The sequence below is a fragment of the Boleophthalmus pectinirostris genome, unplaced genomic scaffold, assembly GCF_026225935.1.
Source record: "Boleophthalmus pectinirostris isolate CB_2022bp ecotype Guang Dong unplaced genomic scaffold, ASM2622593v1 HiC_scaffold_1, whole genome shotgun sequence".
NCBI classification, from domain to species: Eukaryota; Metazoa; Chordata; class Actinopteri; order Gobiiformes; family Gobiidae; genus Boleophthalmus; species Boleophthalmus pectinirostris.
The window spans coordinates 39,905,124-39,918,869 of NW_026570970.1; the positions used below are offsets into that span (position 1 = coordinate 39,905,124).

The following is a 13,746-nucleotide window of genomic DNA, read 5'->3' on the forward strand; positions in this document are numbered from 1 at the left end:
AGTCATATTTAAACTCCTCTTACACACATAAAGCATCTTTTCCATCGCACATGTGCTGTGTGTGAGGGCTGTATGAGTCAATACATTTTTGCCCTACATTTAGCATGAACTTTTATAGAAGATGTAATAAAGCTAAATTCCACACAGCTCTGTAAACCTGTGGGGCCGGCTGCTTCTACTCTGTCAACAGGTCCAACCAGAACAGCTGTCACTCAGGTCTAGGGCTGTTACTCTTCAACCAGGACCTCATGTTTGGGGTTTATATCATTATTCTTAATCTGCTCCTGGATTGCACAGGGCTCATGGGACAGGACTCAGAGATAAGACCGGATGACTCAGTGAAGGTGCTTCATTCGTCTTTCCATGTCCTGGCTCTGAGGGTTAGTCCTGAGCTACTGTGGTGAAGTGCTTCGGAAGGTAAACTCCACGGTGAAAGGCCCAGCTGCGCTAGCAGAACAGGTCACAAGAATGCTCCTGGGGACACAAACATTTTCTGGAGCAGCATCAGCCCGTGTACCTCAGTGTAGGTTCAGCCAGGCTAATGACTGCATCTGTCAATCAAACCGTAGAAAGCCCTTTTCATACCAAACTAACACAAACTACTTTATAATCATTACAAACAATCCCACATGCCTCTGCTCAGCCTTACCCCATGCAACCACACAACACACAGTCTCACACACACACACACAGTCTCACACACACACACAGTCTCACACACACACGCACACACCTGCACACACACAAACATCCACACACATCCAGAGATACACGCATACACACACACAAACACACATGTCCACACACACATCCATATATCCACACACACAAACGTAGACACACACACATCCACAGGTACACGCATACATACACACATCCACACACCCACAGGCACACATATCCACACGTACATGCATCCACACTCACATATACACATCCACACACACACACAAACACATCCAGACATACACACATACAAACACACAAACATCCACACACACACAGACACACACACACATCCACAGCCACACACACACACACATCCACAGGCACATGCATACACGTTAGGTTTATACTGTTGTATGTTAAGCACTGTTCAGCTGTGCTTGTTTTAAATGTGTGATACAAATGAGACTTCACGTGTTCCTTGGAGACATTCACTTCTGTCCACTTCATGGAGACGACCGTGCTCATTGTGCAGTACCTGGCAGTCCTGAGCCAGTGAAAGGGCAGTGGCCTTCTCCGTGACAGCCCAGGCTTTTATGTAACAGAATGGAGCTGACCGAGGGCCAGTGTGAAACCCAGAGCCTGAGAACCTGCTTGGCCCCACAATGACTCTCACACAAGGGCCCCAACAAAGACTGGACTGTGCCAGGACTCAAAGCAGGACTACATGCCAGTCTGCCTTCCTGCCCCCTCCAAACCCTGCCTTGCTTACCTACCTGCCCCCTCCATCACCCATCTGCCCCCTCCCTCACCCAGAGAGGTGGGACTCAGAGGTGGAATAGGATGGAGAGGTGGGATGAAGAGGTGGGACTCAGAGGTGGAATAGGATGGAGAGGTGGGATGGAGAGGTGGGACTCAGAGGTGGAATAGGATGGAGAGGTGGGATGGAGAGGTGGGATGAAGAGGTGGGATGGAGAGGTGGGATGAAGAGGTGGGATGGAGAGGTGGGATGGGATGGAGAGGTGGGATAGGATGGAGAGGTGGGACGGAGAGGTGGAGGGTGCGATGTGTTGTTGATGTGTGCCTTTGCGCTGCAGGATGGTGTGATCTCGGTGAAGGACGTGGACCTGGTCATGTCAGAGGGACTGGGCATGCGCTACGCTTTCATTGGTCCGATGGAAACCATGCACCTGAACGCACCTCAAGGTAACAGGACAGTAGGGACTAATTCCACTACAATTATTTATTAGATTTATTTATCTGATTTATGACATGTTAATGGACAAACATGACACAGCATGAATGTAAACACACTGGATTGTAGCCTAAGGCTCATTTCCATCCATTGTCCCAAAGAGCTGGGATCACAGGGGGTCAGACAATAAAATATTGTACACTCATTCATTACACAGTTCCCAGTATTGCACACTCCATTCTTTGCACAGTTCCCATCATTGCACAGTCCAACATATTATGGAGTCCAGTCATTGCTCAATTCCCCTTATTTTGCTTTCAATTTGGCCACACATTCAATACATTCAACATCATTTTGATCTGTCAGCCTAAGTTTATTGGGCATTAGAGTTGTCACAATACTAACATTGTGATGCAGTGATGCGGTCGCTGTATCAGACCATTGTGGTGAAGAGGGAGCTGAGCTGGAAGGCAAAGCTCTCGATTTACTGCCAATCTATGTTCCTACCCTCACCTATGGTCATGAGTTTGACAACCGAAAGGACGAGATTGCGGATATAAGTGGCACAAATGTGTTTCCTTCGCAGGGTGGCTGGGCGCTCCCTTAGGGATAGGGTGAGGAGCTCAGTCACACAGGAGGAGCTCGGAGTAGAGCTGCTGCTCCTTCACGTTGAGAGGAGCAGCAGGGCATACTGGAGGGACTTTGTCTCTCGACTGGCCTGGAAACACCTCGGGGTCCCCCCGGAGGAGCTGAAGGAAGTGTCTGGGTTCAGGGATGTCTGGGAGTCCCTGCGTAGACTGCTGCCCCATGACCCAGCCCCGGATAAGAGGAAGAAAATGGATGGATGATTTCAATACTAAGGACTAGACTCAATTCCAGTTCCGATACCATCACGAAATATGGCGTTATGTTGATAGTGTCATAGTATCATTATCGTGGGCTGCTGCATTGATATATCGGCAATTTTTCTTTTGCGTTTTTTTTTTTTTTTTTTTGGAAGGAAAATTGTTTATGCAATGCATTTGACAGATTCACTGATTTAATTATTAAAATAGGTGTATCTCATATTAACACAACTGATTGTTTAACAAAGAAATACTGGTGTCAAATGTGTTTGGTTCAGCAATATATCACAGAATATCATGTGGAATATATTGATTATTCCATGTATCGTCGTATCGTGAGCCATGTATTGTGTATCGTATCGTATCATGAGGGACCCTGTGATTCTTAGCATAACTCGTCTATGTGCTCATGTTCTGATACAGCTCAAGATGTAAAGATTCTTAAGCTTCAGGAAAGGTTCATTTATGTCCTGTGAATTTTAGTATCAATACTTGTTCAATGAGTATCTAGTTTCGATACTAGTTATAGTATCGATTAGTATCTGATTTTCAATACTTGACAAACGTAGTTATTACATAGTATAAAACGGCAGACAGAGTAAAAACAGGGTCCAGACTGGTGTAGTGCGTGGTCTCCCAGAGCCGGCTCACAGAACAGAGAGCCGATTCCCCAGCAGAGACATGGAGAATATCTAAGAGGGGTGTGAAAGCTGTGTCCCCCCTCTCTGTACACTCACACACTCAGCCCAACAAAGGCAGCTTTTGATGGGGGTCTGAATGAACGCAGTCACCGCGTAATCTACACCACAGCCACTCCTCCTGTAAGTGCGCTCTGTAACCAACCCTCCTGCGATGGCCTTACCTGGCTCCATCAGATACTGGCACTGCCCCGTCCTCCATGTTCACAGCAGAACAACAGGGCACAGCCAGGGCCACTGTCCCTGTGCCAGCGCACTACAGTGGGCCTAAAGGACAGCCCGCCGCTAAGGTTTCACCTCGGAACTCTGCTTTCACCACGGAAGCCAGGAAAGTGGGAAAGTGGGGTTCTGGCTACTCCACTCCACAGCAGCTACAGCCAGAGAGCAACACAATCTTTCTGATCCACATATACTATTGTCTAAACAGACAGACTTTTAAGACATCACGTGGAATGTAGGAAAGAAAAGATAATTTGTTGTAGATTTTTATTCAAATAACCACCCTTTGCCCTAGTTTGCACTTGAAGCATTTCTTGACCCTGTCGTAGCACAGCTGTGAAGTTAAAACCATTTCAGGGACATCATCATGAAGAGAAAAACAAGGGTTTATAGCACTGTCGACAAAGCAAAGGGTGGATACTTTGAGGAACCTGAATCTAAAATATTAACATTTATAAAACATATTTAAAGTTAACAAAAATCATGGTGTGGGAATGCTGCACTAGATCCAGGCTTACAAAAACAGGTGCTCATCAGACCAGGGGCTTGGATTTGTGTAGAGATAAAAGAAGGATGGGCAGACCAACTGTGACCACCAATAAATACTCTACAAATCAGAGTGCCTCTGTCATCCTCCTTTTATATTTACAGTTATTTCAGTTTTGTTTTTTTCCTTTGCTGCATAATTTAATAATAATAATAATAAAAATAGTCAACCTAGTGAAAAAAACTGTTTGTGTGTGTGTGTGCTTTGAAAAGACAAGATTTTTTTTACATTATATTCATTTACAGTAAATTTTAAATCAAATGTTATGTCCTGACAGTAACTCTTTAGCCTCACTTGAGTAGCAGTTTTCCTTAATACTTTACTTTACTCTTACTTGAGTAATTTTTCTTACCACTATTTTGATATATTTGAGTAATATTATTTTGAAAGAGTGTTACTCTTACTTGAGTAAAAAATGTTGTTGATGGTTTCTGATGGTGGCTATGAATCAGATGCTACGTCCCAACAGTTACTTGTACTAGTACTAGTACTTCAGCAGTACTTTCCTGTATACTTTGTTACTCTACTTGAGTAATTTTGTTGACCTCTACTTTGTTCTTGTACTTGAGTAATATTATTTTGAAGTAACATTAAGATGAAATAATCCAAACTCTTCCTCTTCTCGTACATATAGTGCTTTGTGGACATTAGCCTGTCCATGGGTGTGCAAAAGGAGAGTGTTGTCCCTCCCTGCTGAGAGCCACATGCTGCTTTAGTTGTGGTGCAAGTGTGAGCTGAGAGCCGTGCACATCCTTGAACATACATGGGACTTGTGACACCAGGGTGATACAGAGAGAGCATAGCCTGATGTAAACACGGCTCAGCTTAAATGGCAAGGGCATGCTGCAAAGCTCACAAATCTAGAAGAAATCAAAACATAAATATATGCAGATGAGGCACTCTCCTTTAATCCTGTTGTATCATTATGAACACATTAAAGAAGCACACTTCAAGGTTCTATATCACCTGAAATTGTGTAATAACATGAGCTTTAAGTCATGTTAGAATGTTCTTGCCTCATTAAAAACAGACCTGGAGTTGTGTTTTGTTTCATTCACACATGTTTGAGTAAATGTTATGAGTCTGTCTACATCTCCAAAGCTCCAAATGCTCTGCACCTTAGTTTTCAAAATAACATACATTTTAGCTTTAGTTTAGAGGCAAATCCAAAGGCTTCAGTCCTTGAAAAGTTTCTAGTGAATGTGTATGGAGTGTAAAAACACAGTGGAGTTCTTCCTCTGTTACCGCATCAAAGTGGAACAGTTAAGGGCAAGTTAAGGGCTTCAACTCACAGCACACTGCTGCTGAGGCCTTGTCACTGTCGTTTTTGATGTATGGATCCGCGTCAAAGTTCATGCACTACCAAGTAATTCACCGCTACAATGCAAGGAGGCTAGGATTTAAAACTGGCATTCGTGTTTACAAAATGAAGCAGGAAAGCGGAGTCTGAGCGGATGCAGAGAGGACCAATCACAGTTTTTATTGTCTGTCTTTATTGTCTGTGTCGCTTTGCCTTGCTGTAGTTGCGTAGTTAGATCATTTTGGAGGTGCACGTTGGTCAACACAGACACTCTGGAAGGGATTCACGATGATGCAGATGATCGCATCGATTTGACGCACGATCATAGATTGTTCTTTAGCTTTACAATTCTAGCCAAGACTGCGCCCACAAGCCTACATCACCCATGCTCCCACACTGCAGTTTTTCCTAAATGTACAACAGCATAATACAAAACAATACATTATATGTTCACAAACCTGATGTAATGTGCAGTAGTTTCATTAGCAGGATGCTCGTTGATTGTGTTGTGATAGTACTCTGAAGGGGGAACAGAAACAGAGCATCTAAAGTTAAACTTTTTAAACATTGTTAACACGTTTTTGACAAATATAGCATTTTCAAAACAATCAAAAGTAACACAATGATCTAAATATGTGTGTAACTTTAATCTTTTTATCTTTATGAACACACTAAAGAAGGACACAAAACATACTGTAAATGACCATTTCTCCTGTCCCAGTCATGAATGAGACAATAATATTAAAGAGTCTGGACCTGATCTTCTACCTATTTGAGCAAAATATGTCTTATCTATAAGCAGCTCTTGAGGTGAAAACATGTCCACTGTGTACTGTCTGCATCGAATTCTAAAGCCTTTTATTATCCTCCAGCTCTTAGCATTACTGTGACATGCTGTGCTCTCCTCATGACAGCTCTCTGAAAGGTCTCTGAGAGCTGTGAAAAGTCTTTATAAACTCATAGCAGTGAATAATTAGGATGCTCGGAATACATAAGGTAGTGAGGAATAACTTTGGATCACTGCAAACTGTTTCAAATTAACTTTTTTATGACTGTAAAAGTCAGGTACGCCAACTTAAAAGGGCCTATATTACAGGATTTTCTGATCTATGTTATAATGTTGTTTCCAGTACCTGGAGTTTGATTTTGTGTCATGTTCATGTTTAACGCACAAACCCTGCATGTTTAGTTCTTCGGTCAAAAGGAAGATGATGTTTCACCTTACGCTCTCATGTGGTAATACAAGAAGGGCTCCACTGTCTTTGTAATCTCTGTACACGTTCACTAGAATCATTTGGATCATTTCACACCTGGAATAAACCCCTGAGCATTTAGAGCTTTGGAGATGTACACTTAGACCAACTTTATTGATCCAGGGAAATCATTTGGACACAGCAGTTCACACATCACAAAATATTATAATAACAAATAGAAAAACAAAAAAGACAAAATAAATAAATAAATGGCAATAGTAAAATCTGAATTTGTAGCAAAATATGCAAGAGACTGGTGTTCGATAAGGCATAATTATATAAATGCATATGTAAAAATAAAATATACAATTATAGTAAATAAGAGTAATACAAATATACAATATAGAAGGAAACAGTGCAACGATTATATGATGATGGACAGGACACAGGATTATGTGTTACATAAAGCTGAGTTGTTGTACAGTTGTAGGGAGTATTATCTCTTATATAAGGGTGAGCTGTTGTACAATTGTAGGGAGTATTATCTGTCTATAATCTAGGGCAGTGGGTAAGCAGGAGTGCCTATGATGGAGAGCAGTTTGTCCAGTGTCCTCCTGTCCCTCACTGTGACAAATGTCTCCAGCTCACAGCCAGAGCTGTACCAGAAAACAGAGGTGTACAGTGAGAACAGAAACGGAGACAGTACTGTACTGTGGGGGCCTCCTACATTACTGACCGCAGTATCAGACAGAGTATTCCCCAGTCACACGTACTGAGGCCTGCCTGACAGGTAGTCAGTAATCCAGGAGACAGTGGAGGAGCTGACACCATCCTGAGGAGCTTCTCACTCATCAGAAAGGGCTAGAGGCACTGGAGAAATCCAAAAGCAATATCTTCACAAAGCCTATAACACTATACAGGTGAGAGTGGCCCCGTTGAAGGACATGGTCTAGGGATGGTGCCACCAGGGGTCTGAGCTGAGCCAAGTCTCTCAAACATGACGTCATGACATGAGACGTCAAAGTAGCTGGTCTGAAGTCATTGAGTCCAGATGGAATGGGCTTCTTGGGCACTGGCACAATGCTGGAGGTCTTCCATAGCACAGGGATCCTTTCAAGCTTCAGACTTAGGGTGAAGAGAAAGTACATTATCATAGTAAGCTGTGCTGCACTTGTCCTCAGCACACCGGGGTTGACTTGGATCTGGTCCAGAAAACTTGAGGAGATAAAGACACTGAGCTGGGTTCCTCCATGGGGGTGCGGGTCAGTGTGGGAGCAGAGGTGATGGGCTGATGAATGCCTGTCTGAGTGGTCTGTGGTGAGGTGTGGATTGGGCATCTGGGAGGTGTAGAGACAGGGGTGTCAGGACATGAACAATGATTAAAATGCAAATTGAGTAGACTTGACCTGTCTGGGCTGTTGTCCTGCTGCTTTATTTTGTTGTTAAAAGCAGTAATGGCCTTCATCACCTTCCAAATGTCTCTCGTGCTGTTCTGTTCTGCCTTCTCACCCTGACGAAGCTGGACCTTCAGCTGTCGCTCTGTCCTCATCACCTTGTCCTTGTCTCCAGAGTTCTTCTTGTTGAGCAGATCCTTGAGCTGGCTGGTGATCCAGGGCTTGTTGTTGGGGTAACACCGGTCTCTGTATCCTCACAGAAGTTGATGTAATCTGTTATACCGTCTGTCATGCTGTCAACATTGTCCCCATGGGGCTGGCAGAGCACATCCCAGTCTGTGGCCTTAAAACAGTCCCGAACAGCATGGCCAGCTTCCTGACTCCACTTCCACAGTCCTAGTGGTGACAGGCTGCCTCTTCACTGCAAGGACATACTGAGACTTTAACAGGACAAAATTGTGGTCTGATTGGTCAGTGGGGGCAGGACAGTGCCACTGTATGCCTCCTTAGAGTTGGCATACAGCAGGTCCAGAGTCCTATTGTCCCAAAGTTTACAATCCACATACTGGTGAAGTGTGGGTAATAATGAATAATTATAATTAAAAATTCAGTGTTACTCAAACATGTGCAAATGAAACTAAACACAACTCCAGGTCTGTTTGTGAAGACTTAACAGCTTTAGAACATGACTTTAAACTCACAAGAGTCAGTCTTGTGAAATATCGAACCTTTAAGCTCAAAGCAGTTAAACATGCTCAGGTTATTTCTGAATATTAATACTGCAGTTATGACATTTGTATCTCACAGCTCCTCCTTCTTCTTAGGTCTGGGGGACTACATGAGGAGGTACGGCCCGGGCATCCAGCGTGTCCTGTCCTCCTTCGGGCCCACCCCTGATTTCACTGGGGACCAGGCCAAGGACATTGTCAAGGTGAGCTCTGCCCAGTCAAAGTCATCGTAGAATACACATCCTGCTGCAGTTACTTTCACTCACTATGCTTAAGTTGAACATTTGATTTTCAGACATGTTACGAGCTGCATTACTCACTCAAGTTGTTACAAATATGATATTAAAATCAATTTTGATAGTAAGGAATAGGCTTGATTCTCTGTATAAAATGTTTCTTTTTCTTTCTTTTTTTTTTTTTATAGCCATTTTAACCACCAAATAATGGTGCTTTCCTATTGTTACTTTGTGGTTTTATTCTAGTTCTGATACAGCACCATATCTTTCTAAAATTGTTCAGGAGAATTTTATCTGTTTATGGGACTTTTTTCAGTATAAATACTTGTTCAAATTAGTAGCTAGTTTTGATACTAGTTTGGTATGGATTAACCTTTCCTGGTTATAGTACAAGATAAAGGTTGTAGGAGAGCATGTGTTCCTCAAACAGACAGACAGAACAGGATCGATGAGCAGGATTCCTCTTTGGCTGATGGTTAACAGCATTAGCACAGACACACCACTGCAGCACACACAGCAGCCACTATTACCAGTCAAACATCTCACAAGGTCCTCTGAGCTAATGCCCAGAAGTGATAGAGTAGCCAGAGTAGCCAAACATTATACTCAAGTAACGTTACTTCAAAATATTATTACTCAAGAAGGAGAATAAAATAGTGGTTGCAAGAAGGTAAGAGTAACCAAGTATAAGAAAACTACTACTCAGATAAGAGTAATGTCTGCTTTAAAATGTGCAGTTATGTAGGACACAAAAATTAGAAAAAACTAAATCATATGTGAAGGAGCACTGCAAGAAGCACAAATGTTCAGATCACTTCATATTGTCAGCATAAAGATTTGAAGATTGTCAGACATAAGAGTACTGTTACTTCAATATAAATATTACTCAAGTGGGAGTAAAAGCATACTCCTAGAAAAGTACTCTGTAAAGTACAATTTCTTTAAAAAGTTACTCATGTAAATGTAACTGAGTACTACCCACCCCTGCTAACACCCCTCACTCAACAACACCAGTACGTACACATTCACATACGCAGTCACATACACAGTCACATACGCAGTCACATACGCAGACACATACACAGACACATACACAGACACAGACACAGACACAGACACATACACACAGTCACATACACACAGTCACATACACATACACAGCACACATACACAGACACATACACATACACAGTCACATACACAGACACATACACAGACACATACACAGACACACAGTCACATACACACAGTCACATACACATACACAGACACATACACAGTCACATACACAGACACATACGCAGTCACATACACAGACACATACACATACACAGTCACATACACAGACACGGACACATACACAGTCACATACACAGACACATACACAGACACACAGTCACATACACAGACACATACACAGACACACAGTCACATACACAGACACATACACAGTCACATACACAGACACAGACACATCACACACAGACACACACACACAGACACACAGTCACATACACAGACACATACACAGACACATACACATACACAGACACATACACAGACACATACACAGTCACATACACAGACACATACACAGACACACAGTCACATACACAGACACATACACAGTCACATACACAGACATATACGCAGTCACATACACAGACACATACACAGTCACATACACAGACACAGACACACACACACAGTCACATACACAGTCACATACACCGACACATACGCAGTCACATTCACAGACACATACGCAGTCACATACACAGACACATACACAGACACATACACAGACACAGTCACATACACAGTCACATACACAGACACATACACAGTCACATACGCAGACATATACACAAGACACACAGACACATACACAGACACAGTCACATACACAGACACATACACAGTCACATACACAGTCACATACGCAGACATATACACAGTCACATACACAGTCACATACACAGTCACATACACAGACACATACACAGACACAGACACATACACAGACACAGTCACATACACAGTCACATACACAGACACATACACAGTCACATACGCAGACATATACACAAGACACACAGACACAGACACATACACAGACACATACACAGACACATACACAGTCACATACACAGACACATACGCAGTCACATTCACAGACACATACACAGACACACACACAGAGACACACACACACACAGTCACATACACAGACACATACACAGTCACATACACAGACACACACACACACACAGTCACATACACAATCACATACACAGTCACATACACAGACACATACGCAGTCACACACAGACACAGTCACATACACAGTCACATACACAGACACATACACAGACACATACACAGACACATACACAGTCACATACACAGTCACACACAGTCACACACACAGTCACATACACAGACACATACACAGTCACATACACAGACACATACACAGACACATACACAGTCACACACACAGTCACATACACAGACACATACACAGTCACATACACTGTATGTATTCTTGGTACAGATGGTTGGAGATGTCAGTGCTAAGAAATAGGTTTTCATGACCACCTGTGCCATGGCTGGAGGTTGGCACTAGGGCTGACTGGTTTGAGACTAATATCATATTCTGATTTTAATGACAAGAATTGTGATTGCAATTAGATTTGAGATTGTTGTACAGATTTAAACTGCGGGGTTAGCAGTGTTTATGCAAAAAAAGAAGTGATTCTTTTATTTTAATTTTCAATACACATTGAAAACCTTAAAAATTCTGTAACTTAAATTCAGAATGAAAACAATAAATTCACAAAACATGTTTTTCAGAGCAAAAAAAAAAAAGTGGTCCTAATGCATTTAAAAGTCAAAATTTGATGAAAAAAATTATTTTCTGTATTTGTTGTCTGTGGAGGAAATGATGGTGCTTCAAAAGATTTCAGCCTTTAGCTATTTGCTAATTGGGCCTATTCAAATTGCACTTCATGTTGCAGCCAATCTTGACTGACTGCTTCCAATTGGCTGCTTCTGATTGGCTACTGTGGGACCTCTCTGATGTGTCTCTTGTCCACAGGAGATGTGTGCGCTCGTCCCCCCGGAGCAGCTCTCAACCCGGACAGAGCGCAGAGACCAGCTGCTGTCCCGCCTGGCCCAGATTAAGAAGGAGAACTAGACCTGTCTCCCTCATCCATTTATCCCCTCTCACATCTCACCCTTTTAGCCCTCTGAGCCCTCTCACATCTCACCCCTTTAGCCCTCTGAGCCCTCGCACATCTCACCCCTTTAGCCCTCTGAGCCCTCGCACATCTCACCCCTTTAGCCCTTTGACCCCTTGCACATCTCACCCCTTTAACCCTCTGAGCCCTCACACATCTCACCCCTTTAGCCCTTTGACCCCTTGCACATCTCACCCCTTTAACCCTCTGAGCCCTCGCACATCTCACCCCTTTAGCCCTCTGAGCCCTCGCACATCTCACCCCTTTAGCCCTCTGAGCCCTCGCACATCTCACCCCTTTAGCCCTCTGAGCCCTCGCACATCTCACCCCTTTAGCCCTCTGAGCCCTCGCACATCTCACCCCTTTATCCCTCTGAGCCCTCGCACATCTCACCCCTTTAGCCCTCTGACCCCTCGCACATCTCACCCCTTTAGCCCTCTGACCCCTCGCACATCTCACCCCTTTAACCCTTTGACCCCTTGCACATCTCATCCCTTTAACCCTATGAGCCCGCCCACATCTCACCCCTTTAGCCCTTTGACCCCTCACACATTTCACCCCTTTAGCCCTCTGACCCTTTGAAATCTGTGATGGCTGTTAAAGGGGGTTTGATTCTGTTGAAAAACCTGATGATCCTGGTGTTTTTAAGTCGCTCTTGTGTCCATAAATCGGGCTATGATCATTAGTAACAGACCAGCCAGGTTCCTTTTGCGTTGGATTCGGCTCCAACTTCACCTCTGTAACTGCTGCCCTCGATGAGCTCATTTGGCTGGAGCTGAATGCTGTGGTTGACGTTTGTGGTTTACCTGGAATTATGATTGACTGAATGACAGATGCTTTTTTTAAATGAAAGAATAACGTGCACTCTTACTCTGAGTCCCTGTGCGAGTGTGACACTGGAGCACAGATGGGATTCTCTCCTCATCTGTTGTGAACTTTTGTACTCTGATTGTCCAATAAACATGTGATCTTTGAAGTGATGTCTGGTGCTGTTTGGTGAGACTAATGTACGTGTGGGCATGAAGGGACGAGGACAAACAAAGACGACAGGGACCATGTCGAAAGTGTTGAAAATCAGATATGACTTAATACACAAACCAGTATGGAAACTAGATAGTTATCACAGAGGAGGGACACTTTTGGCTTTTCCTCTGCTCAGACTGTCCTGACACAGATGTGCTGACCTCCCTGACAGTCCTCCTGTGAACCTGTCCTGACACAGATGTGCTGACCCTCCCTGACCAGTCCTCCTGTGAACCTGTCCTGAGACCTTTGAGTGAGACACAAAGGGACTGAGACGCACAGTGTGAATGTTGCGGCAACATCAACTGCGACAGTTTACTGCAAAAAAAAATTTAATTTCCCACAGGATTAATAAAGTCTGTCTCTGTGTGTCTCTCTTCACCTTTCTTCTCTCCTCTGCTCTTTCTGCCCTCTCTTCTTCTCTTGTCTCATCTCTCTCTCTCTCTCTCTCCGATGTTCC

At 43.5% G+C, this 13,746-nt stretch overlaps 1 protein-coding gene across 1 annotated transcript in view; it reads left to right on the forward strand.

Annotated features, from left to right (window-relative positions):
* Positions 1 to 13,239, forward strand: part of cryl1 (crystallin, lambda 1) — a 44,442-nt gene extending 31,203 nt beyond the window's left edge. The window contains exons 7-9 of the mRNA XM_020926926.2: positions 1,764 to 1,872; positions 8,882 to 8,988; positions 12,122 to 13,239. Coding sequence (XP_020782585.1) covers positions 1,764 to 1,872; positions 8,882 to 8,988; positions 12,122 to 12,220 — 315 coding nt within the window. The 3' untranslated portion in view covers positions 12,221 to 13,239. The remainder of the gene's footprint in view (positions 1 to 1,763; positions 1,873 to 8,881; positions 8,989 to 12,121) is intronic.
* Positions 13,240 to 13,746: the final 507 nt, after the last annotated feature.